Source organism: Salvelinus sp. IW2-2015, linkage group LG2 (assembly GCF_002910315.2).
Source record: "Salvelinus sp. IW2-2015 linkage group LG2, ASM291031v2, whole genome shotgun sequence".
Lineage (NCBI taxonomy): Eukaryota > Metazoa > Chordata > Actinopteri > Salmoniformes > Salmonidae > Salvelinus > Salvelinus sp. IW2-2015.
In genome coordinates, this window is record NC_036839.1 from 28183299 (window position 1) to 28211065 (window position 27767).

Below are 27767 nucleotides of genomic sequence, written 5' to 3' on the forward strand. Positions count from 1 at the left end.
AACATTAAACCCCCCAAGCAACACAGATATGTACCGGAAATCACATACATAACGGCTACTGTACGTAGCAATAAAAAGCTTCTCGCATGACTGCCTGTGAGGCCTCACACTTCCACTCTAAATTAGCATTTATTGAGAGTAGTGGGGACGCAGCACAGAGGGTTGATGTTGCTGCTGCGGGGGGTTGTGTATGGGTGCGTGTGCATGCGTGCCTGTGGTGTGGGGGGGGGGGGGGGGGTGGGTTACAGCAGAAGGGTCCCAAGGCGCCCCTCGCCCCCCTCGATCTCCCAGGGGCACCAACGTCCATGGCGGGGACCAGTCCACAGACCACGTGCTCACACACACACACACACACACACAACACACACACACACACACACCACACACACACACACACGACACACACACAACTCACTAGATGGAAAGCACAAGATAACTCTCGGAGGAAAGTACACACTCAACCCTTCTTCTACTACTCTAAGCACCACTGTCACTATCACTGACACTGTGACCCACTCCATCACTCTGTCCTGTCAGCCTGGGAGGATATAGAGGAGATAACGTGTTTGACTCCATCTATACAACTATAAATCAATCCAAATTCAACCTCAAGGCATGTACATCATTCAAGAATCAGACTCACTGCATTGTAAACCATTCAACTACAGTGTGTTAAATGTCTGAACACCAGCTGTCAACATGTTTTTCATGGCCATATTGCATAAACTTGGATTATTAACCAAACTTCAGATAAAATGTCACTGTCACTATATTACAACTCAGGCATTTAAAACAACGTAGTTGTTATTTACCAATGAATTTGCTTTGTCTGTTCAAGTCTTGATTTTTAAATTGCAATGCAATTTAAGTTACACACATTCTTTAAGCCAGTCTGGAAAGACTATCTTTATCCTCTGCCTACGGAGCATTTGTTTTGCTCCAGTCTGAACAGAACAGAATCAAGTCAACAGAACATTTCTACAGCCAGGCACTAAACAGTCAAGATGAGTGTATTTAAACAAAGAGTAAAAAACCTGGGCATCGCACTAATCACTTAGCACTAAGCTCTAATCACTAATCACTAAGCTCTAATCAATAATGACTAATAACTAATCACTAATCACTAAGCACTAATCACTAAGCGCTAAGCACTAATCACTAATCACTAAGCACTGTTTCATGAAATGAAAATGAATGACAAATGAATTTCTTATATGAAATCCTCTGTTTTAACAACTACCAACAACTTATGCAAAAGCGAACGTCACCCATAGGTCAACACAGAGAATTTGTCCCTCAGTCAAATAATATGTCAAATCAAAAGGATATGAAAATCCTTAGGCCACTACTGGTGAGAGTGTGGAGGCAAAGATTACAGCATTAGTAAACAGAGCAGTGCTACTGAAAACAACACAAAGGACTAAAGTATTTCATAATAGACACCTCAAACTCCCAGCAAACGGACTGATTTATTTCTCTCTATCGCCAGCCACTGTAGACATAGAAAGGTTAACATTAATATTCATTTTCCCAACTAATAATATAAAAGGACCTCTGAGCAAAGTTTGTTAAACCGAGCAGTGAAAGAAAACAACAAAATGGCTGAGAGGGATGACAAAGCCATGGGTACATCCCAAACGGCACCCTACTATGTATTTAGTGCACTACTAACCAGGGGCCATAGGCACTATATAGGGAATAGGGTGCCATTTGGGATACAGTCATGGCTATGAGTCAAATGCTGCAAACTAACTCAGCATGCATCACCATCACCTCTAGTCTGTTTATGCCTCTAGAAGAGAGAGTACTACCGTCCAGGCCTTGTTATTTCTACAGTTATCTGTGGGTGTAGGAGAGTGCTCCCTCTCCCTGGGTGAGCCAGGGCTAGTCACTACAGACCTCTTAGTCAGGTCTCCCTTCGAGGGGGTCTCTCGTCTGACCTTAATGGGACTCCCTGGTTACAGGTGTCAATTGTGTTGGTAAACAGCTGAGGGATTGGGCTCGAGAAATGTAACCAAACAAATATTTTTAAAATATTGACAGAAATTCACTGCAGGCCTACCTGTACTGCTGCTGGTGGTGCTTCTACTGAGGCTCARTGTAGAGGTGGGTAGAGACCCAGTAGCTGGTGCCGGAGCCTCCCCATTGTTCATCTGTTTGACCCTCTTCAGGTGGGACCTCCCGTTGTAGTGCACCTGGGCCTGAGCCTGGGAGTTCAGCTGGATGTTACACACCTCACACATCGAGTAGAACAGCTTCTTCTTCTCCTGCTGCTGTAGCTGTAGATCCATGTTTATCTGACCCTGGCCGTTGGTGGTAGGCTCCATCCCTGTGAGCTGATTCAGCTCCAGACAGCCTCCGAACGGAAAGGCCATCCGGCCATGCTCTATGAAGTGGGCCGGACTCAGCGGTGTCTTCATACCTGCAGAAAACAATGACAACAGTGGATTAGAATGACAGACTTTGCTACTGGAAAGCAAGCATAGTGCAGGCACGCACACTTGAACGTGCCCGCACACACATGGACAGACGGACGGACACACACACTCACGTACAAAACACACATACACAGACATGGCAAATACTCACATCCTCCTTGAAACATCACTCTCCAATTAAACATAAATAAATTGATGTTTAGGCTACATTCTACAGATTGTAAAATACAGTGCTGAATCAGGGTCTCCCTCTCCTGTGGAAGCAACAGACAACTGTGACTGTGTTAGAGGAGCAGTGGACACTAAGCGGGTGTCTGATTCTGAATCTCTATTCTTTCCTGTTGTAGAGCTAGAACTCAGCTCCACCTCTGATAGTGTAGCTATACTGTCTGACAGTCTGGTGCCACAGCATCATCCAGCCTCTCTACCTGTGGAGCCGGGATGGGGCCGGGGCGAGGCTGCTGTCCAGACCTGGGTTCAAATAGTATAAGAAATCATTCAAATATTTTATCTGCACTTGATTGAACTTGACTGACACGATGGAACCAATGGAATAGTCTACAGACTGCAATCCCTGCCTATCTGGCACTCCAGGGCAGGCTCAAAGAAACGCTGAAAGTATTTGAGAGATTTAGAATACTATGTGAATACAGCTTTGCTGGTAAGTGACCTCCTGTGCCCATCTGTTTCCCTCGCGCCGTGTGTGTGTGTGTGTGTGTGTGTGTGTGTGTGTGTGCCCTCGCAGAGGAAGCAGAGGGGGATAGAGCCCAATTCACATGTCCACTGCCCATGGGTGTTACACAACCCTCAATTGCAGCACAGACACGGGACGGAACATACGACAGAGCGGGCAGTCTCTCAATCCCCAGACACGACAAAACAACCCATCAGCTTAGATACACATTTGAAGCTAAATATGTCAAATGGTGAATTCTGTATATATCCCCATCCAACCCAGACACAGCAACACACAGCTTACATTTACTTCTATCAGCATTCAAAGCTGAAATATTTCAACTAGGTGAAGTGAATTTTATCCCCATATAGTATTACATTTGTCATGGTTGATTAATGAGTTGCAACTCTGGACATCGCAACGGTACTACAGATCCGGAGTGCTGACATAGGCAACGAGAGGATGAAAAATGTCTTGCTGTATTGAACTGGGAATTACTGTATACCTAAAACCCACAAAATATCCCTTTGTAAGCGCAAAGAAAATAATTTACGTTCACATTAATACTGCATTTTCAGCAGCAAATCTTTGCAAATGCTTGCAAATCTAAACATACTATACTTCTTGTATGGTATCTGGCCAGGCACAAGGGTAATCTGTATCCATGGATATGATGTCTGGATGAAAAGGAAAAGCAGCAGAAGCTTCTGATTGACCGGAACTTCCCCTTGCAGTAGCTTCCTGTGTATGATACTGTATGGGTGCGTCCAAATTAGCACCCTATTCCCTATTGGTCAAAAGTAATGCACTATATTGGATATAGGGTGCCATTTGGGACACAGCCTGTGTCTGTGAGGCTGTAATGAATAGGGAGGCTGTATTATGAGGGTGAAGTATTCGTGCAGTGTGGCCATGTTACGTGTCCCTCTCACTGGACAGTAAGATAATCCGTCTTACACACATGCACGCACACACTCAGCATACACACACACACACACACACACACACACACACACACACACACACACACACACAATCCCTCTGACACAGACTGGGTAATCTCTATGGGCAGCTGCAGGCCTCTAATACCGACAGATAAACTTCCTTCACAAACTTCCTCAGAGCTCAGCGCTGTGGCCATTCAGCTTAATTTATTACCAACCCCTTCCCTTAGCACACTTTTCATTTTACACCACAGTCAAGTAAGCAAGGCAAGCACAGCGAAAATGATCACCATTCAATAGGTTGTGTAAATATCCCCAACTTTCTCTGTAAAAGCAAAGTTGGTGTATTCAGTGGCTTGGCCTAGTTAGATGAAGTAAGGAGAACACACTGAGAAGGAAGGGATGCTGAAGTGCTTTGTTGGGGCTGACTCTGTGGAAAGATATCGTGTGTGTGTGTGTGTTCCCTCCTCCTTCTCCTTCCAGGAGATAACAGATGAGATTAYCAGAGAGAGCAGCGTTCGTTGCTGCAGGGTCGAGGAAAGAGACAGATCTGACTGAGTGCGAGGTCCTACATGGTCATTCCATCAGACAGAGAGACAGGGGGCCACGGAGTTAGGGGACCAAGGAGGGCCAGGAAGACAGGGAGCTGGGGGAGCTAAAGGGGGACAGGGGGCCAGACGCAGCTAGGGGGTTACGGAGGGTTACTGGCCCAGCTAGGGGACCTTTCTGTTACTGGCCCAACGCTCTAACCACTAGGCTACCTGACGACATCACAAACAGCAACTAGGAAATGGGCCTACTACAACTTCAAATGGTACTCCACTCCCTGAGTATTTTGAGTTATTGGTATGGCATTGCATTGGTATTATAACAATCCTTACGACATCAACTACCATGTCATAATCTTTCTACTTCCTCTTTGAACCAAGTAAAGATGTTCAGCCTGATAATGCATCTGTTTAAAATCCTAAGGGAGTTCAGAAAAAAAATACATCATGTAAGAGCATGTCCGTTTGTCAAAAGTCCTAATTCAGCAGGCTACAAATAATGTAGTACACAAGAGATGTATCTGAGGTGGAGTCAATCATTAATCAACCCAACACTGTCGCTGCGTCACAAATTGTACCCTATTCCTTACATAGTGCAGTACTTTTGATCAGGGACATATGGGCCTTCGTCAAAATCAGTGCACTACGTAGGGAATAGGGTGTAATTTGGGATATGACCTGTCTGTAGCATTAAGGGAGGCCTACTGTACTATCAGTGTTGTATTCCTTCCCCACTCTCCCCACACTCTTTTGTCCAGGCTTCATTTCTAGAGCTCCATGGCAGATAGAGTGCTCTGCTCTTACTCTCCCCTGAAGCTCTGAAGGTCCTACAGTACACAATACACAATACAGAGGGAAAGCCATCACTATGGCCAAAAGCACTGTAGGCCTAATACAAATGGAAATGGAAACAGGCAAGTGGGTAATCCTGGACGTTTCCAGGCCCAGCCAGTGGTGGAGGTCCTGCCTCCACAGTGCACCACCAACATCATAACACTATACTGATCTGGCCTCCAAAGTGAACCAACCAACAACATAAAATAATGTCTTGATTCTACTCATTAGCACACGCACATTCATTAACACATAATCGATCTGGCCTCCACAGTGAACACCAACACAAATAACACTATACTGATCTAGCCTCACTACACACACCAACATCATAAACTATTAGTGATCTGGCCGCATCCACAGTGAACCCACGAACAACATTAACATCTATACGTGATCTGGCTCCACGTACACCACACCAATCATCATATAACACTATTTAGCTTGAATCTGGCCTCCCAGTTGAACACACCAACAACATAACCTTATTGATCTGGTTCTGGCCTCCAAAGTGACCGACCACACATAACACTATACTTGATCTGGCCCCACACGTGAACACAAACAATCATAACACTATATTGATCTGGCCTCCACTACTTTCCAACAATAGACTCGATACTCAAGTGACGAAAATAACACTATTTAAGCTGATCTACCTCAAGTGAACACACCAACAACATATAAACTTACTGATCTGCCTTCCAATGTGAACAACCACAAAAATATATACTATACTTGATGTGGCATCCACTACACATACCAACATACATAACACTATACTGAATTCTATGGCCTTCCACAGTGACAATACCAACAACATAACATCTATACTGATCTATGGCCTCCACAGTGAAACACAAACAAATAAATTAACTGATTGGCTTCGCACATAACACCACCTAACACATAAGACTATATCATGAATCTGGCTCCATAACCACAAATAACATATCTATGCGATCTGGCTCCACTACAACACCCAACAACATACATACTGATCTGGCTCCATAACACAGCAAACTAACCATATCTATCTCCGACACCATGACAAAATAACACTTACGATCGGCCCTCTCAAGTTGAACAACAAACAGAACAATCTATCTGATCTGGCCTCATGTGAACACACCAATAACAGATAGATATGGTCACAATACAGCCAACACATAACACTATACTGATCTGGCCTCCAGAGTGAACAACAACAACACATAACACATAATGATCTGCCTCCACTAACAACCAGACAACATAAAATATACTGATCTGGCCTTTCACTACAGACACCAAAACATAACACTATATCTGATTATGTTTTGAATGGTAATTGATAAGTCTTTTGACATGACCACTGACATGAAATGGCGGTGGATTCTCTTTTTCAAAGAAGGATAATAACAAACAGGGGGAAAAATGTGATGTTATGCCCGAGTTACAGTACATCATGCACATCTGAAGTAGTCCTACGAATACACTATGCACGAATTTCCTCTCTCTATTCTCTATCTCAATTGTTCATACTTGAGGGTGTGTGCAGATACACAGGGTGTTCTTGTGTCTGAAAGAGGTGGAGAAGAAACCCAGAACACACACATTCGAAGAGTATCAATAACTTTAGATCTACTTCAATCCTGACTGTTTGTTTTCCTTCACGCCTGGTGAGATCCGCAGAAGCACTCAGAGAGACTCTTCAGTCTCGAGATCACAGCTGTGTGCAGATGTGCTTCTCTTCAATAAGAGATCCGAATGTACGACACATGGCCAGGTTCTCTAGAGAGCCACAGTAAACAACACAAAAATCAACACCACACACACAACACACACAAAACACACACAAACACAAACATTAGCAGGTCTTACAGAGGACATCCTGTTCAGCTTAGAGAACAAACGCAGGTCAAAGCCCCAAAACAAGAAACAGACGACAGATAAAGAGAGATTCAAGCAATCTATCTGTCAATTCATCTCCTTGTGGCTTGCTGTTCCCAAACAATCTTAAAGAATGGTATTCGTAAAGGGTTTCCTTATTCCATATGTAAAGTCCTAGAGAGGTTCTATTCCATTATAATGTCTATAGCGAGTGGGTTTTCCTATCTCATTAGTAATGTCAAGCGAGTGGTTCTATCCATTATAATGTCTAGCGGAGTGGTTTTCTATCGCCATTAAATGTCTAGAATGGGTTTCCTATCCATTATAATGTAGCGAGTGGTTTCCTATCCCATTATAATGTTCTGGAGGGGTTTCCTATCCCATTATAGAAGCAAGCGAGTGGGTTTCTATCCCATTTAAATGCCTAGCGAGTAGATTCCTATCCCACTATAATGCCTAGCAGGGATTTCCTATCCCATTGTAATGCCTAGCGAGGATTTTCCTATTCCGATTATAGATGCCTAGAGGGATTTCCATATCCCATTGTAAGCTAGAGAGTTCCTACCCATTAAGCAGCGAGTGTGTTCCGATCATTGTAAATGCCAACGAGTGTGTTCCAATCCCATTGTAACGCAGCGAGTGTGTTTCCGATCCATTGTAAATGCCGCGAGTGTGTTTCACAACCATTGTAATGCCTAGCGAGTGTGTTTCCGATCTCCATTGTAATGCTAGCGGTGTTTTCAATCCATATTAATGTCTAGCGAGTTGTTTTCCAAATCCCATTGTAATGGCTACGAGGTGTTCCTATCCCATTATAATGTCTACGCGAGTGGGATACGATCCCATTTAGATGACAGAGCGAGTGTGTTTCAATCCATTGTAATGCCTAGCGAGTTGTTGTTCCTATCCCATTATATGTCCTAGCGAGTGTGTTTCCGATCCATTGTAATGCCTAGCGAGTGGTTTCCTAATCCAATGTAATGCTGCGAGTGTGTTATCGCCATTGTAATGTCTAGCGAGTGTGTTTCCTATCCCATTATAATGCCTAGCGAGGGGATTTCCTATCCCATTATAATGCCTAGCGAGGGGGTTTCCTATCCCATTATAACTCCTAGCGAGGGGGTTTCCTATCCCATTATAATGCCTAGCGAGGGGGTTTCCTATCCCATTATAATGTCTAGTAAAGTGATTTCCTATCCCATTATAATGCCTAGCGAGCATGTTTCCGATCCCATTGTAATGCCTAGTGAGGGGGTTTCCTATCCCATTACAATGCCAAGCGAGGGGGTTTACAATCCCTCTATAAAGTCAAGCGAGGGGGTTTCCTATCCCATTGTAATGCCTAGCGAGAGGGGGTTTCCTATCCCATTGTAATTCCTAGCGATGGGGTTCCTATCACATTGTAATGTCTAGAAAGGGGGTTTCCTATCTGATTATAATGTCTAGCGAGGGGGTTTCATATCCCATTACAATGACAAGGGAGGGGGTTTACTATCCCATCGTAATGTCTAGCGAGGGGGTTTACGATCCCATTGTTTTAGCTAGCGATGGGGTTCCTATCCCATTATAATGTCTAGCGAGGGGGTTTCCTATCCCATTATAATGCCCAGCGAGGGGGTTTCCTATCCCATTGCAATAGCTAGCAAGAGGGGTTCCTATCCCATTGTAATGCCTAGCGAGGGGGTTTCCTATCCCATTGTAATGCCTAGCGAGGGGGTTTCCTATTCCCATTGTAATGCCTAGCGAGGGGGTTNCCCATTGTAATGCCTAGCGAGGGGGTTTCCTATCCCATTGTAATGCCTAGCGAGGGGGTTTCCTATCCCATTGTAATGTCTAGCGAGGGGGTTTGCTATCTATCCCAGTGTAATGTTTAGCGAGGGGGTTTCCTATCCCATTGTAATGTCTAGCGAGGGGGTTTGCTATCCCATTATAATTCCTAGCGAGAGGGTTCATATCCCAATGTAATGTCTAGCGAGGGGGTTACCTATCCCATTATAATTCCTAGCGAGTGGGTTTCCTGTCCCATTATAATGTCTAGTGAGGGGGTTTCCTATCCCATTATAATTCCTAGCGAGTGGGTTTCCTATCCCATTATAATTCCCAGTGAGGGGGTTTCCTATCCCATTATAATTCCTAGCGAGGGGGTTTCCTATCCCATTGTAATGTCTAGCGAGGGGTTTACTTTCCCATTATAATGCCAAGGGAGGGGGTTCCTATCCCATTGTAATGCCTAGCRAGTGTGTTTCCTATCCCATTTTAATGTCTAGCGAATGGGTTTCCTATCCCATTGTAATGCCTAGCAAGTGTGTTTCCTATCCCATTGTAATTCCTAGAAAGAGGGTTCATATCCCATTGTAATGTCTAGCGAGGGGGTTACCTATCCCATTGTAATGTCTAGCGAGGGGGTTTCCTATCCCATTATAATGTCTAGTGAGGGGGTTTCCTATTTCATTATAAAGCCTAGCGAGGGGTTTCCCATTATCATGTCTAGTGAGGGGGTTTCCTATCCCATTATAATGTCTAGCGAGAGGCTTTTACACCTTGTAGAGTCCCTGTAGTAGTTATATATGATGAGCCATGACTTGAATACAGTATATACATACAGTTGAAGTCGGAAGTTTACATATACCTTAGCCAAATACATTTAAACTCAGTTTCCACAATTCCTTACATTTAATCCTAGTAAAAATCTTAGGTCAGTTAGGATCACCACTTCATTTAAGAATGTGAAATGTCAGAATAATAGTAGAGAGAATGACTTATTTCAGCTTTTATTTCATTCATCACATTCCCAGTGGGTCAGAATTTAACATACACTCAATTAGTATTTGGTAGCATTGCCTTGAATTGTTTAACTTGGGTCAAACGTTTCGGGTAGCCTTCTACAAGCTTCCCACAATAAATTGGGTAATTTTTTGTCCCATTCCTCCTGACAGAGCTGGTGTAACTGAGTCAGGTTTGTAGGCCTCCTTGCTCGCACACGCTTTTTCAGTTTTGCCCACAAACTTTCTATGAGATTGAGGTCAGGGCTTTGTGATGGCCACTCCAATACCTTGACTTTGTTGTCCTTAAGCCATTTTGCCACAACTTTGGAAGTATGCTTGGGGTCATTGTYCATTTGGAAGACCCATATGCGACCAAGCTTTAACTTCCTGACTGATGTCTTGAGATGTTGCTTCAATATATCCACATAATTTTCCTGCCTCATGATGCCATCTATTTTGTGAAGTGCACCAGTCCCTCCTGCAGCAGAAGCACCCCCACAACATGATGCTGCCACCCCGTGCTTCACGGTTGGGATGGTGTTCTGTGGCTTGAAAGCCTCCCCCTTTTTCCTCCAAACCTTATGGTGGCATAATGATGGTCATTATGGCCAAACAGTTCTATCTTTGTTTCATCAGACCAGAGGACATTTCTTTAAAAAATACGATCTTTGTCCCCATGTGCAGTTGCAAACCGTAGTCTGGCTTTTTATGGCGGTTTTGGAGCAGTGGYTTCTTCCTCGCTGAGCAGCCTTTCAGTTTATGTTGATATAGGACTCGTTTTACTGTGGATATAGATACTGTTGTACCTGTTTCCTCCAGCATCTTCACAAGGTCCTTTGCTGTTATTATGGGATTGATTTGCACTTTTCGCACCAAAGTGCTTTCATCTCTAGGAGACAGAACGCGTCTTCTTCCTGAGCGGTATGACGGCTGCGTGGTCCCATGGTGTTTATACTTGCATACTATTGTTTGTACAGATGAACGTGGTACCTTCAGCCATTTGGAAATTACTCCCAAGGATGAACCAGACTTGTGGAGGTCTACAATTTGTTTTCTGAGGTCTTCGCTGATTTCTTTTGATTTTCCTATGATGTCAAGCAAAGAAGCACTGAGTTTGAAGGTAGGCCTTGAAATACATCAACAGGTACACCTCCAATTGACTCAAATTGTGTCAATTAGCCTATCAGAGGCTTCTAAAGCCATGACATCATTTTCTGGAATTTTCCAAGCTGTTTAAAGGCACAGTCAACTTAGTAAACTTCGTAAACTTCTGACCCACTGGAATTGTGGTATAGTGAATTATACGTTAAATAATCTGTCTGTAAACAATTGTTGGAAAAATTACTTGTGTCATGCACAAAGTAGATGTCCTAACCGACTTGCCAAAACTATCGTTTGTTAACAAGAAATTTGTGGAGTGGTTGAAAAATGAGTTTTAATGACTCCAACCTAAGTGTATGTAAACTTCCGACTTCAACTGTATTAAGTGGGTAAAACAGTATGTAAACATTATTAAAGTGACCAGTGTTCAATGACTGTATGTACTGTATGTAGGGCAAAGCAGTTTCTAAGGTGCAGGGCAGGGTACTAGCTGGAGGTCGGCTACTGATGACTGATTAACAGACTGATGGCCTGGAGATAAACATCCCTCTCTTACACATCCCATGTAATGCATGCCTCAAATCCAATATGAGACTTCCTTCCGGTGTTTGGTCTCAAAGATTTAGGCTTTCGTGTTTCCACCTATGAGCATCGGACCAACATTTTTTAATTATGGAATACATTAACTGTCTGAAAAGTTACATGACTTCCTAAACTACACAATTATGTCAGTTCCTCCCGAGYTTTACCTTGGCGTGTTTTATGAAAACAGCAGTACATGTATTTGAGTGATGATTTCAATGTGGGTAGGCTTAATGGAAAAGCATGCCCATTAGCCTCAGTGCACGTCAACAGCAGAGCAGACACCAACTCACTGACTCCCACCTTTTTCAGGTTTGCGTGGGCAAGGTTGTTGAGGATTCATGTAGGCCTAGATGGAAATAGTACAACTAAAACCGATGTTCTAAAAAGTGATGTTCAAGTTCTGTGGAAACATGAGAACATTTTGCCGTTAGACTTTGCCATGGATTGCATGGTATGTATTGTATGCTGCCAAGTGTCAAAAAGTAGGCTATAAAAATCACAGAAACTTCCCAGTGGCAAGTTGCATCACACTGACTGAAACCCGTCACTATTCTGAATTTGAGGAAGGTAGAAATACTCTCTCCTCCCCTCCCTTCATTAAATTATTTGAAGAGAGGAAGTCCATCCACTGGCTAGGCTGGTACAGCCTGGATTGAGTCCACAGTTACATCACTGCTTATGACATAATGATTTACGCACTAAGCTTGTTTCTGCCTAATATAATCTTATATAATCAGTAAAATGCATGAGATCACTAGGCATTGAACATCAACCTGTGTTTGGTCGTACAGTGCATTGTTTCAGACAAAGTTATCCTCTCATCTATGCATGGCAGAGTCAGGCTTTCTAAACCCCTGTTCAGATTTCCATCAGGACTCAGGTTTAGTGTAGGAAGGCATTTGATCACAGATTACAAGCTGTTAAAGGCTGTTTGGTCTAGAATCAGAGGTTAATACAATGTGAACAGAGCTCAATGACCTGTGGTGGATGTGTAGTCTGGTCTAGTCTGAGCTAGTCTGACATTAACACAATGGATAAATATCCCACAGAGACAGATTACATGTCAAAGGTTTCACATGAATTCTAATGGAACAGATGTTTTATGTAACCACATTTGGAGCCATACGGGATGATTCCAATGTTTTAGCTAGAATATCAAACTCTGTCTCCCACAGTGTTTTTTTGCTTTATTTCTAATGGCCCGCTGTGGGTTCCTCTATAGCACCCAGAGGCACTGGGCTTGCCACAGCGTGTACCGACATATGTCGTTACCATTTCATAGTCAGACAGACATTCACCTTGAACAATGTCATCCATCCTGTGAATAAGTATCAATATATAATGGTACTATGAGCTATTTACTGGTTGTCTAGAACGATGACGCCACACTTTGTTTCCAAGTTCGGTGTACTAGTCACAGTGACATAAAAGTTGAGAGTGAGTAAGAGAAAGAGAGAGAGAAATGGAGGGAGAGAGAGAAAGTGAGAGGCCTGCCTGTAAGCTGTGACGACCATATGGCTTGGTGCTAGGCAATAAAGCCACAGAGGTTAAGTGGCAGCTTATTAACATGAGAGGCACATAACCATAACCCACCACAGACAGGAGTGGAATGTGACACTATTACTAAGAACCGAAAAAAGGAACAACATTAAGATAGGTTGTTTGGCCTAAGAAAGAGAAAGCACTTTCATTAATCGTAGAGAAAGTGACTCTACGGTCCTGTTCAAACTTTTCTCTTCATTCCTGACAACTTCAGGCTGTTCGCCCAAGCAGCTGACTAACCTAACCAAGAGGGCAAAGCATTTCCATTTGCTTTCTGACAGGTTGGAAATCAGACTTGTTTCTCTGAATTATTTTCCTCCCCCTGAGAACACCTGAAAGTCATAGTGCCCAGTAGGCCCAGTAATTGCCTGGGCAGCCCTGCCTGCCTGTCTGTCAGAGTAGCATTCTAGAGAGACAAGTCTGTCAGAGTAGCATTCTAGAGGACGACAAGGACCAAGTCAGGCGATCCGAGTTAACATCATGGATGGCTGTGTCCCATAACATGCTCTGATCACACTGCATGTCTCACATGGGACACATTCCTCCTGGTGGCAGGTTGGTGGTGGTGGCATGTTGGTGGTGGTGGCAGGGTTATGGTGAAGGTGGTGATGGGGGTTGTGGTGGTGCCAAGGTTGTGGTGGTAGGGTGGTGGGGTGGTGGAGGTGGCAGGTTGGTGGTGGCAGTGTGGTGGCAGTGTGGTGGGGTGGTGGTAGCAGGGGTGGTGACGGCATGGTGGTGGTGGCAGGGTGGTGGTGGTGGCAGGGTGTTGGTGGTGGTGGTAGGGTAGTGGTGGTGGTGGCAGGGTGGTAGGGTAGTGGTGGTGGTGGCAGGGTGGTAGTGGTGGTGGCAGGGTGGTGGTGGGAGGGATGGTGGGGGTGGGGTTGGTGGTGGCATGGTGGTGGTTGCAGGGTTATGCTGGGGGTTGTGCTGGTAGTGGCAGGGTTGTGGTGGTGGTGGCAGGGTGGTGGTGCTGGTGGGGGTGGTGGTGGCAGGGTGGGGGTGGTGACAGGGTGGTGGTGGCCGGGTGGTGGTGAGGGTGGAGGTGGTGGTGGTCTCATAGTGGTGGGGGTGGGGGTGGTGTTGGAAGGGTGTTGGTGGTGGTGGCAGCGTGGGGTGGTGACATGGTCGTGGTGGGAAGCAGCGTGGTGGGAGTGATGGTGGTGGCAGGGTTGTGGTGGTAGTGGTAGGGTGGTGGTGGCAGTGTGGGGGTGGGGGTGGAAACCATATTTCTATGGAAAAAATTGGTCAGTCAGTTGTGCTCCAAACACAAAGGCACATGGAACAAAGGAACAGACCAGTGCACAGTATGCTGCAAACCAGTTACCCATCTAGGACAATACAGTGAATACAACTAACCCTACCAATACTGATATTACTATAGATTAGAGAACAGACTACTGCTCAGGGAACAGAGCAGCTCTCAGATGGTAACAGACCAGCTCTCAGCAGGTGCCTAGAGAAGCATGCGTCAGAGCTACTGAATCAGGGACAGGCCAAGAACAAGCCACTAGGAGTGTTCCATGTGCTGTGCATGTTTTGGCAAAACATTATAAGCTTGGGTTGACCTTTTATAATGAACTGGCCGGCTTCCACCAACAATGCAGGTGTACGGAAGCCAATTTACTGAGAACTACAATGGCTTTAAAAAAAGATGACAACACAGCCAGGATAGCAGCAAAATAACAAAAGGTTAAGGACACTATTCAAGTGCTGCCTTGTCCTGAGTCCTGCCACAATTTATTTACAGAGATGAAGGAGCAGGAAGAACACTGTGTGGAAAGTGAGAGTGAACTAACAGAGTTACAGGAGATTAAACAGACAGCAAACAACAATGTGTACACCGCCACCAAACGTAAATACTAGAAAAAGCTAAATTTCAAATACTCCGGAGACTATAGAAAATACATGTGGGAGAATACCAGGAATGTACATAATCAGTTATCACACATAAATATCAATGGCATGCTGTGTCAGAGAATTAAATAGAACAGTGTATTATCTATCTCTACGGTATGTGCTGGGTTTCCTCAGTATCACAACATTAGGGTCAGAAGTGGGGAAACCGATCACTCACAGTGTGTGACATAATGTAATACCCTACGCTTCATATTTTGTGTACTGAAGAGACCCACTGGATTAGAGATGATGAAAGGTCACAAGCGATTTACTATCACGGTAGCTAGCTACATCGTTACACCACGAAATGGAGGGAAAGACAGAATGATGGGGGAGGAAATGATTTTCAATATCATAACCGTGCTTTAGAAATGTTGAGCCGAACAGCTGTTACACATTCAGAAATATGATTATTTAACCTCACAATTATCTCTGGGTTAGTAATCCTAATCTACCCTGGACCAATCAACTCACAGTCTTTACCAAGCCTGGTTGTTAACCTACAAGCTGGGCCCTTTGTGCTAGAATTTAAACATCCCTGCAATCAGATTACGTCTAATATAACTGACTTGCATCCTCACTCACTGGATAGATTATCCCTAAGAACCAGACAGGTTACAAGTGTTGGTCAGTGAGATCTGTGTAGTATTGTATGGCAGAGAGGTGTGTATACAGAGCTGGTTGTGATGTAAGTGCGAGGTCAGTTGGGGGATGAGGTAGGTTTTCGCCCTAGCACTACACAGCAGATTCAAATAATCAAAGCTTGATGATGACTTGGTTATTTGACGTACGCCCAGGGGGACCCCAGAACTGAGTTTGGGAAACCCTGCTGTAGCTATAGACTTCTAGCCACTACATTTGTGACTGCCCTGTTGCCACACTTTGCACTGCACTTTGATTCAAAGTAGACAAATAGACTGAAAAAGGGAAAATAATGCCTCATACAATATTAAACCACAACATTGAGAGTAAAAAATTTWACAGAATATCTCCGGCTAGTCAGATACAACAGAAATAAAGACTATTCTGGCTGCAGTGATTTCAGACGTGATTTCTGTGTGAATGTGTGATTTCTGTCAGGCCCAGAGAGGATAATGACAACATTTGCAAAGAGGAAGGAGGTGCAGTGCGAAACATAAAAAATTAAACAGCAACGCACTTCGGCTAATGGACGTCTTCATGATCCCTGTAATATTACTCCCAGACAGAAACACCTACGTGAGGCTGAGGGTAGAGAAGGAGGGCAAGCTAGGGGAATTAGAATGATACCATTATGCTACGCTCTGTGGCCGACTAGCCATACAGGACAATCGATGCCTCCCTATTCCCTTTATAGAGCACTACTTTGACCAGGGCCCTCTGCACTATATAGGGAATAGGGTGTCATTTGGGACACAGCCTACAGTATGTTAAACTCTATTTAAAACCCTCTGTGGTACACTTGCCATAAGGGAGTATGTTTAATGTACACTCTATTTAATGTTTCTATAAAAAGGCCTTTTCTATTGACCCAGTGCAGATGTTAGGGACTGTGGGACAGAAGCAGACCATGTGTGTGTGTGTGTATGTGTGTGTGTGGCCCACTGACCCTCACCTAGTTTCTCCGCCCATATCAGGATCTGGTTAATGTGGTGTGTTTCCTATAACCTCAATCGTGTGTGTGTGTGTCCTGCCCTGCATGGCTCTGTGGTGTCAGTGTTAAAAGGATTAGAGGTGCTGTAATGTTTCCCAGCTGTAACTGAGTCAACACCCTCTCTCTCCCAAGTTTGATGAAGTGGTAAAATGATCACATTTAGATTCAATATTCAAATGAACCCTCAATTCTCTCTCTCTCTCTCTCTCTCTCTCTCTCTCTCTCTCTCTCTCTCTCTCTCTCTCTCTCTCTCTCTCTCATTATTCAAGCTTTGCTGCCTTACATTACATACTCCATACAAATTATTCAACATGTAACTTAATGCCTGCTTTAGCAGAAACCCCCCTCTTTAATGCATTTTAACTTTGAGCCTTGCTGATTTTCACTCCTTCTCTCTCTTCTCTTCTCTTGCACAGGTTTTACAGAGTGAATCCGTTATATTTACATGCTAGTCACTTAGCAGACGCTCTTATCCATAGCGACTTACAATTAGGGCATTCATCTTAAGATAACTGGGTGAGAAAGCAACACATCCCAATCGTATCAAGCAAATTTCCCCTCAACAAAGTATTTAACAGCAAAGTAATTTAAGACACTCTTCAAAGAGGTAGGATTTCAGACGTTTTCGGAAGATGAGCAGGGACTCTGCTGTCCTGACTTTATGGGGAAACTTTCCACCATTGGGATGCCAGGACAGAGGAGAACTTTGACTGGACTGAGCGGCAACTGCCCTCCTGTAGGGGTGGGAGGGACAAGAGACCAGAGGTGGCTGAATGGAGTGCTCAGGTTGGGGTGTATGGTTTAAGCATAGCCTCCTGAGTGAGGAAATGTCGTACTCTACGGATGTTGTAGAGCATGACCCTGCAGGAGCGAATCACTGCTTTGATGTTTGCCGAGAACGACAGGGGCACACCAAGGTTCTTTGCACTCTGGGAAGGGGAGACCGTGGAGTTGCCAAACAGGATGGAGAGGTCTTGGAGTGGGCAGGCCTTCCCGGGAGGAAGAGATACCCGCCAGGCACACAGAGTTGCGTGTCGCCAGCTGGATGTCAGAAGGTGGGAAGGAGAAGAGTAGTTGAGTGTCACACGCATAGCAATGTTAGAAGATACCACATGAGGATATGAAAGAGCCGAGTGACTTGGTGTTAAGAGAAAAAATATTAGAGGGCCTAGAACCGAGCCCTGGGGACACCATTAGGGAGAGACACGTGGTGCAGACACAGATCCTCTCCACGCCACCTGGTAGGATCCGACCTGCCAGGTTGGATACAATACAGGAGTGTGCAGAATCTGAGACGCCCAGCCCTGAGAGGGTGGAGAGGAAGATCTGATAGGTTCACAGTGTTAAGGCAGTGGATTGCTCTAGAACAGGTATTCTCAAACTGGGGTACGCGCAATGCCTGTCGGGGGTACGCCAAATAAAAATGTGATTCACATTTTTTTTAAATTTAAATAAAATATTTCTTCACATTTTCAAACAGTACATTTATATTTTCCAATGGGGCTATACATTTGGGTGAGTTTTTTTCTCACCTGAGTAGCCTCGTTTCACAGCCCAAAATAAAACTAAACCATCTAGTGTTCAGTGAAATAACAACACAATGTCAAATACATATGGCTGGGACAATGCTGGGGGAAAAGGCCAAAAAAACTATACAGACAATGCCTTCATCAAACTTAACACATCAGTGACATGGCAAGAGAGGTTTCGAAACAATTACTGCTTCGCATACAAGCCAGTGAATTATATGCGTTACAGCTGGATGAGTCAACAGATGTGGCGGACCTGGCACAGCTCCTGGTATATGTCCGTTATGTTTATGAGGGGTCAATTAAGGAAGACATTCTCTTCTGGAAACCACTGGAAACCAGGACAACATGAGAGGATATGTTTAAAGTACTGGACAGCTCTGTGACATCAAATGGACTTTGGTGGTCAAGATGTGTTGGTATCTGTACTGATGCCGCAAAAGCCATGACAGGGAGACATAGTGGAGTGGTAACGCGCGTGCAAGCCGTTGCTCCCGACGCCACTTGGGTACACTGCAGCATCCACCGAGAGGCTCTTGCTGCCAAGGGAATGCCTGACAGCTTGAAAAACATTTTGGACACTACAGTGAAAATGGTTAACTTTGTTAAAGCAAGGCCCCTGAACTCTCGTGTATTTTTCATTATGCAATGATATGGGCAGCGACCATGTAACGCTTTTACAACATACAGAAGTGCGCTGGGGCAAAGTATTGACACGTTTTTTTGAATTGAGAGATGAGCTTAAAGTTTTCTTTACTGACCATAATTTTCCATTGTCTGACCGATGACATGATGATGAGTTTCTCACACAACTGGCCTATCTGGGTGAAGTTTATTCTCGCCTGAATTATCTGAATCTAGGATTACAGGGACTCTCCGCAACTATATTCAATGTGCAGGACAAAATTGAGGCTATGATTAAGAAGTTGGAGCTCTTCTCTGTCTGCATTAACAAGGACAACACACAGGTCTTTCCATCATTGTATGATTTTTTGTGTGCAAATTACCTCAATGTCAAATGTGATATAGCGAAGCACCTGAGTGAGCTGGGTGTGCAATTACGCGGGTACTTTCCCAAAACGGATTACACAAACAACTGGATTCGTTATCCCTTTCATGACCTGCCTCCAGTCCACTTATCGATATCTGAACAAGAGAGCCTCATCGAAATTAAAACAAGCGGTTCTGTGAAAATTGAATTGAATCAGAAGCAACTGCAAGATTTCTGGATAGGGCTGCGCTTAGAGTTTCTTGCCTTGGCAAATCTCACTGTTAAGACACTGATGCCCTTTGCAACCACGTACGTATGTGGGAGTGGATTCTCTGCCCTCACTAGCATGAAAACGAAATATAGGCAAAGACTGTGTGTGGAAAATGATTTAAGACTGAGACTCTCTCCAATACAACCTAACATTGCAGAGTTACAGTTGAAGTCGGAAGTTTATATACACCTGAGCCAAATACATTTAAACTCAGTATTTCACAATTCCTGACATTTAACCCTAGTACAAATTCCCTGTCTTAGGTCAGTTACGATCACCACTTAATTTTAAGAATGTGAAATGTCAGAATAATAGTAGAGAGAATGATTTATTTCAGCTTTTATTTCTTTCATCCCATTCCCAGTGGGTCAGAAGTTTACATACACTCAATTAGTATTTGGTAGCATTGCCTTTAAATTGTTTAACTTGGGTCAAACATTTCGGGTATCCTTCCACAAGCTTCCCACAATAAGTTGGGTGAATGTTGGCCCATTCCTTCTGACAGAACTGGTGTAACTGAGTCAGGTTTGTAGGCCTCCTTGCTCGCACACACTTTTTCAGTTCGGCACACACATTTTCTATAGGATTGAGGTCAGGGCTTTGTGATGGCCACTCCAATACCTTGACTTTGTTCATCTTAAGCCATTTTGCCACAACTTTGGAAGAATGCTTGGGGTCATTGTCCATTTGGAAGACCCATTTGTAACCAAGTTTTAACTTCCTGACTGATGTCTTGAGATGTTGCTTCAATATATCCACATACTTTTCCTGCCTCATGATGCCATCTATTTTGTGAAGTGCACCAGTCCCTCCTGCAGCAAAGCACCCCCACAACATGATGTTGCCACCCCGTGCTTCACGGTTGGGATGGTGTTCTTCGGCTTGCAAGCCTCCCCCTTTTTCCTCCAAACATTATGGTGGCATAACGATGGTCATTACGGCCAAACAGTTCTATCTTTGTTTCATCAGACCAGAGGACATTTCTCCAAAAAGTACGATCTTTGTCCACATGTGCAGTTGCAAACCGTAGTCTGGCTCTTTATAGCGGTTTTGGAGCAGTGGCTTCTTCCTCGCTGAGCGGCCTTTCAGGTTATGTCGATATAGGACTCATTTTACTGTGGATATAAATACTTTTATACCTGTTTCCTCCAGCATCTTCACAAGGTCCTTTGCTGTTGTTCTGGGATAGATTTGCACTTTTTGCACCAAAGTACATTCATCTCTAGGAGACAGAACGCGTCTCCTTCCTGAGCGGTATTAGGGCTGCGTGGTCTCATGGTGTTTATACTTGCATACTATCGTTTGTACAGATGGACCTGGTACCTACAGGCATTTGGAAATATCTCCCCAGGATGAACCAGACTTGTGGAGGTCTACAATTTGTTTTCTGAGGTCTTGGATGATTTATTTTGATTTTCCCATGATATCAAGCAAAGAGGCACTGAGTTTGAAGGTAGGCCTTGAAATACATCCACAGGTACACCTCCAATTGACTCAAATGATAGCCTATCAGAAGCTTCTAAAGCCATGACATCATTTTCTGGAATTTTCCAAGCTGTTTAAAGGCACAGTCAACTTAGCGCATGTAAACTTCTGACCCACTGGAATTGTGATACAGTGAATTATAAGTGGAATAATCTGTCTGTAAACAATTGTTGGAAAAATTACTTGTGTCATGCACAAAGTAAATGTCCTAACCGACTTGCCAAAACTATAGTTTGTTAACAAGAAATGTGTGGAGTGGTTGAAAAACGAGTTTTAATGACTCCAACCTAAGTGTATGTAAACTTCTGACTTCAACTGTATGTGCACCCTTCCAAGCACACCCTTCTCATTAACCCATGGTGAGTTATTCACAGTTTTTGATGAACAAATAAGGTTCTATATATAAGATGGCTAAATAAAGAGCAAAATTATTGATTATGATTATATTATGATTTGTGCCCTGGTCCCATAAGAGCAAAAAACAACATTTGAGAGTGCGCTGACCCTGGTGCTAGAGGGGGTATGAATGTTTGAAAGGGTACGGGACTGTAAAAAGTTTGGGAACTACTGCTCTAGAAGGATGAGAACAGAGAGTCAACTTTCACATAGCGGAGAGCCTCTGTAACACAGAGGAGAGCGGTCTCAGTTGAGTGAGCAGCCTTGAAGCCTGACTGGTTAGGGTGAGGTGGAATTATTGTAATCAAAAGGAGAGACTTTTAGATTTGTTCAAAACMATCTAACTTTATTATTTAATTACTGCAGTAATGGATCTGGTCGGTAATCACCCCTGGAGGTGATCACTGAGAACTCAACGAGCTGGTTTGAGCCACAGMATTTTATAGCGAAGTCCATCCTCCTTCATGTAACGCTTGTCGTGGTTGGAAGAAGAGGAGGACCAATGTGCAGCGTGGTAAGTGTCCATAATGATATATTTAATAAATCAAACAGAACACTGAACGAAATAACAAAAGTACAAACAACACGAAACAGTTCCGTATGGTGAAAACACTAACACAGGATACAACCACCCACAAAACACAAATGAAAACAGGGTACCTAAATATGGCTCCCAATCAGAGACAACGACTGACACCTGCCTCTGATTGGGAACCATACTAGGTCAAACACRTATAAAWATAACCATAGAACAAAACATAGAAAAACAACATAGAATGCCCACCCCAACTCACGCCCTGACCAAACAAAAAATAAAGACATAAAAAAGGAACTTAGGTCAGAACGTGACACTTCAGTCTACATGACAAACAACAGATGTATGGAATGGGTCACAAGGTTAAGATTAGTATGAAAGATACTTATAATTCACAGCATGGTATGTCACTGTGTTGAGACCAGTGTCTGTCCCTGGAGTCATCTCTCCCTGGTACCTTATAGAACAGAAACATTAACTCATGCTCTGGAATGCGGTATCACCCAAAGACATCGGAAATCTTCTAGAGGTCCATCCTCAGTAGAATACACACAGATGCGCGTTCTAACAACCCCTTATTCTGTTGCATAAACAACCATTTGATGCAATACCAGCATTATAACATAATATCTTGTCATTTCCACCATAAGGGTCAAAAAGATTGTTCTGAAAGAGCTAATGTGAGTTGGTGAGAGAGAGCACGCTCAAGTGTTTTGGAAAGAAAACAAAGAAGGGAAACCGGTCTGTAGTTTTTGACATCAGAGGGGCCGAGTGTTGGTTTCTTGAGGAGGGGAGTGACTCTGGCCATCTTGACGTCAGAAGGAACGCAGACAGCGGTCAGGGATAAGTTGATGAGCGAGGTGAGGTAAGGGAGAAGGTCTCCGGAAATGGTCTGGAGAAGAGAGGAGGGGATAGGGTCAAGCGGGCAGGTTGTTGGGCGGCCGGCCGTCACAAGACGCGAGATTTCATCTGGAGAGAGAGGGGAGAAAGAGGTCAAGGCGTAGGGTAGTTCTGTGTGAGTGGAATCAGTGGGCTCAGTAGGCTACAGGTGAATGAGTAGCGGATGTCGTCAAGCTTTTTTTCAAAGTGGTTGACAAAGTCATCCGCAGAGAGGGAGGAAGGGGGAGGAGGGGGAGGAGGATTCAGGAGGGAGGAGAACGCGGAGAAGAGTTTCCCAGGGTTGGAAACAAAAGCTTGAAATTTGGAGTGATAGAAATTGACCTTAGCAGCAGATAGAGGAAGAGAAGGTATAGAGGAGGGAGTGGAACGATTAATGAATTTTCCTCCATTTCTGCTCAGCTGCCTGCAGCCCTGTTCTGTTAGCACGCAGTGCATCCACAAGCTTTCTGTGATTTTTGCAATGATTCGCACTTTTGTAACTGATATGATGACTCAATCACTCTTACTGAAATCCATACAAAAGGAAGCGGCTGCTGCTACAACTAGGGTAATCTTAATTGAGTGGAAAATGATTAAGGACTCACTGAAATTTTAAAATCAAATGTGAGAAAAAAAGACAACAGCCTACTGTATGTATGAGGCATTTTTTTACCCAGTCGCTGTCAGTCAGGAAGTCTGCTTTGAATCAGAGTGTGACAGTGCAGTTGTAGCCTTTGGCAATTTCAACTGAAGTGAAACATGATTAAGTACATTTTGAAATTCTAAAATCTAATGTTAAAAAAAGACAACAGCTTCATTGTCAGTGGTAACTAACATTCAACCGATCATCTCACTGAAACTCTTACTTCTAGAAATCCCAAAATAATTTATCACATATATATTTAACCAGGGTCACCTCTGCATGAGTACGCTAAAACACTAAAGGTTTCACTCCACTCTAACCCCACCAGAAGAGCTGTTTTTCCTTTTAAACAACATTGACCTCAAAGAGAGTAATGGGTCCAGAGGACGATATCAGGGCTCATAACAAGATATCAGTAAGGGCCTAGAAGAAGACAGACCAACTGAAAGGTTCAACCAAGGTTACAGATAGATTAAATAAAACATACAAAGCATATATTCCTTAAATAAATAAATAAATGTAGAAGCAGATAACCTGACGTTGCATCAGTACAGTTAAACTCACTCCTACATCAGTGTGTTTGTGTGTGTGTGTTTTGGTTTTACTATCCTTGTGGGGATTTCGCCGGTCCCCACAAGGAAAAAAGCTATTTCACGCTTAGGGGTTAGGTTTAGGGTCAGGGTTAGAATTAGGGTTATGGGTAAGGGATTAGGTTTTGGTTTGGAGTTAGGGTAAGGTTTATGGGTTTGGGGTAAAGGTTAGTGGTTTGGGAAAAACAACATTTTTCTTAACCTGCGCCCAAGAAAGCGAAGGTAACCTGCCTAAATGATTACTGCCCCGTAGCACTCACGTCGCTAGCCATGAAGTGCTTCGAAAGGCTGGTCATGGCTCACATCAACACCATCATGCCAGAAACCCTAGACCCACTCCAATTTGCATACCGCCCCAACAGATCCATAAATGACACAATCTCAATCGCACTCCACACTGCCCTTTGCCTCCCAGACAAAAGGAACACCAATGTGAAAATGCTGTTCATTGACAACAGCTCAACGTTCAACACCATAATACCAACAATGCTCATCATTAAGCTAGGACTAAACACCTCACTCTGCAACTGGATCCTGGACTTCCTGACAGGCCGCCTCCAGGTGGTATGGGTAGGCAACAACACGCTGATCCTCAACACTGGGGTCCGTCAGGGTTGTGTGCTTAGTCCCCTCCTGTACTCCCTGTTCACCCACGACTGCGTGGCCAAGCATGACTCCAACTCCATCAATAAGTTTGCTGACGACACAACAGTGGTAGGCCTGATCACCGACAACGATGAGACAATCTATAGGGAGGAGGTCAGAGACCTGGCAGTGTGGTGCCAGGACAACAACCTCTCCCTCAATGTGAGCAAGATAAAGGAGCTGATCATGGACTATAGGAAAAGGAGGGCCGAACAGCCCCCCATTAACATCAACAGGGCTGAAGTGGAGAGGGTCGAGAGTTTCAAGTTCCTTGGTATCCACATCACCAATGAACTATCATGGTCCAAACACATCAAGACAGTTGTGAAGAGGGCACAACCACACCTTTTCCCCGTCAGGAGACGGAAAAGATTTGGCATGGGTCCCCAGATCCTCATAAAGTTCTACAGCTGCACCCTCGTGAGCATCTTGACTGGTTGCATCACCGACTGGTATGGTAACTGCTCGGCATATGATCGTAAAGCACAAAGGGGGTAGTGCGTACGGCCCAGTACCTCACTGGGGCCAAGCTTCCTGACATCCAGGACCTACAGTACCAGTCAAAAGTGTGGACACACCTACTCATTTCAGGGTTTTCATTATTTCTACTATTTTAATAATAAGAATAATATAATATTATTCTAATATTAATAGAATATTAGAATAATAGAGAAGACATCAAAACTCTGAAATAACACATATAGAATCATGTTGTAACCAAAAAAGTGTTAAACAAAAATATATTCTTCAAAGTAGCCACACTTTGCCTTGATGACAGCGTTGCACACTCTTGGCATTCTCTCAACCAACTTCATGAGGTAGTCACCTGAAAAGCATTTCAATTAACAGGTGTGCCTTGTTAAAAGTTAATTTGTGGAATTAAAGGACACCAATAAGGACACCAATAAGAAGAAGAGACTTGCTTGGGCCAAGAAACACAAGCAATGGACATAAGACCGGTGGAAATCTGTCCTTTGGTCTGATGTGTCCAAATGTGAGATTTTTGATTCCAACCACTGTGTCTTTGTGAGACGCAGAGCAGGTGAACGGATGATCTCCACATGTGTGGTACCCACCGTAAAGCATGGAGGAGGAGGTTTGATGGTGTGGGGATGCTTTGCTGGTGACACTGTCAATGATTTATTTAGAATTCAAGGCAGACTTAACCAGCATGGCTACCACAGCATTCTGCAGCGATACACCATCCCATCTGGTTTGCATTTAGTGGGACTATCATTTGTTTTTCCACAGGACAATGACCCAACCCATCTCCAGGCTATGTAAGGGCTATTTGACCAAGAAGGAAAGTGATGGAGTGCTGCATCAGACCTGGCATCCACAATCACCCAACCTCAACCCAATTGAGATGGTTTGGGATGAGTTGCAGAGTGAAGGAGTGATGAGGACCGCAGAGTGAAGGAGAAGCAGCCAACAAGTGCTCAGCATATGTGGGAACTGTTGGAAAAGCATTCCAGGTGAAGCTGGTTGAGAGAATGCCAAGAGTGTGCAAAGCTGTCATCAAGGCAAAGGGTGGCTATTTTGAGGAATCTAAAATCAAAAATATATTTGATTTGTTAACACTTTTTTGGTTACTACATGATTCCATATGTGTTATTTCATAGTTTTGATGTCTTCACTATTATTCTACAATGTAGAAAATAGTAAAAATAAAGAAAAACCCTTGAATGAGTAGTTAACTAGGCAGTGTCAGGGGAAGGCCCAAAAAATGGTCAAAGACTCCAGTCACCCAAGTCATAGACTGTTCTCTATGCTACCGCACGGCAAGCGGTATTGGAGTGCCAAGTCTAGGACCAAAAACAGCTTCTACCCCCAAGCCATAAGACTGCTGAACAATTAATCAAATGGCCACCCAGACATTTTTCATGGTAGTCAGCTAAAGAGTCTAAGAGTATAGTGTGCTGATCTAGGATCAGTGTTGTCTCTTAAATCATAATGAATACGAGTGGGGACCTAATCCTAAATCAGCATTCCTACTCTGAGACGCTTTGTGAATACCGGCCCTGACCTGTGCCAATACCTGCTGTTCTGTTTTTACTGGTGGCATGTCCATGTTTGAGATATTGCATATCGTTCCATAATAGTGTTGAGTCATGATAAACTGATGATACACTATTGTATTACATAATACATAAAGTACTGAAATGCAGTTCCATCCCCTGATCATCAGTATATTGCCTTTTCCAATGAGTGCATATCTTAATATTTTAGATTACAAACGTTGGAATATGAACTTTAGCTCCTGACAAGAAGAAAATGGCCAAATTAGCATTTTTCCTGGCAACCCGTGGCAGTGTGCCTGCTGTGCCATGTGATTAGCATTTTGATTAAGAGACAAACAAACAGAGAAATAACACATGCATAAAGAGAGCTTAGTTAGAGGGTGTCATGCCAGTGAGCCACACAGCACTGTGGCCAACTAGACAAAGATCCGATGCAGGGGAGGAATTAAAAGTCCACCTGAAGGAAAGAAATATTGGCTGCAATAAGCTGTTTTAATCAGAGGTGAAATGGAAGCCGCAGTGATGTGTCTCACTTGGTAGAGTATAGCACTCGCAACACCAGGGTTGTGGGTTCAATTCCCATGGGGGACAGGATGAAAATGTATGCACTTACTAATGTAAGTCGCTCAGGATAAGAGTGTTTGGAAATGAAAAACACGCAGGCAGACTCTACTTTTGCCAGCCTTCCAGCCTTCCATAGTAGTTAGCTACCGGTTTGCCTGGTTAAGGAACACAAGCTGCTTTACGAAGTTAAAAACAATAGTATTGTTTAACAGTAAAACAATAGTCTAGCTTTGATTGTCTTTCTCCCCCTTGAGTATAGAAAAGTAGGCTGTCTTGCTCAACCCTCCCACTTTCCCAATTGCATTCCATAGCCAGGTTCTGACAAGCCTCTCTCTTTTCTACAGAGAAAACAGATTTTTTTCTATCCCTAACTGTTCAAAAGTT

The 27767-nt window shown here is 43.8% G+C and overlaps 1 protein-coding gene across 1 annotated transcript in view; it reads right to left on the reverse strand.

Moving 5' to 3' along the window:
• Positions 1-27767, reverse strand: part of LOC111977621 (zinc finger protein 385B) — a 174188-nt gene that overhangs the window by 140992 nt on the left and 5429 nt on the right. The window contains exon 2 of the mRNA XM_070448248.1: positions 2063-2422. Within this exon, the coding sequence (XP_070304349.1) occupies positions 2063-2422 (360 nt within the window). The remainder of the gene's footprint in view (positions 1-2062; positions 2423-27767) is intronic.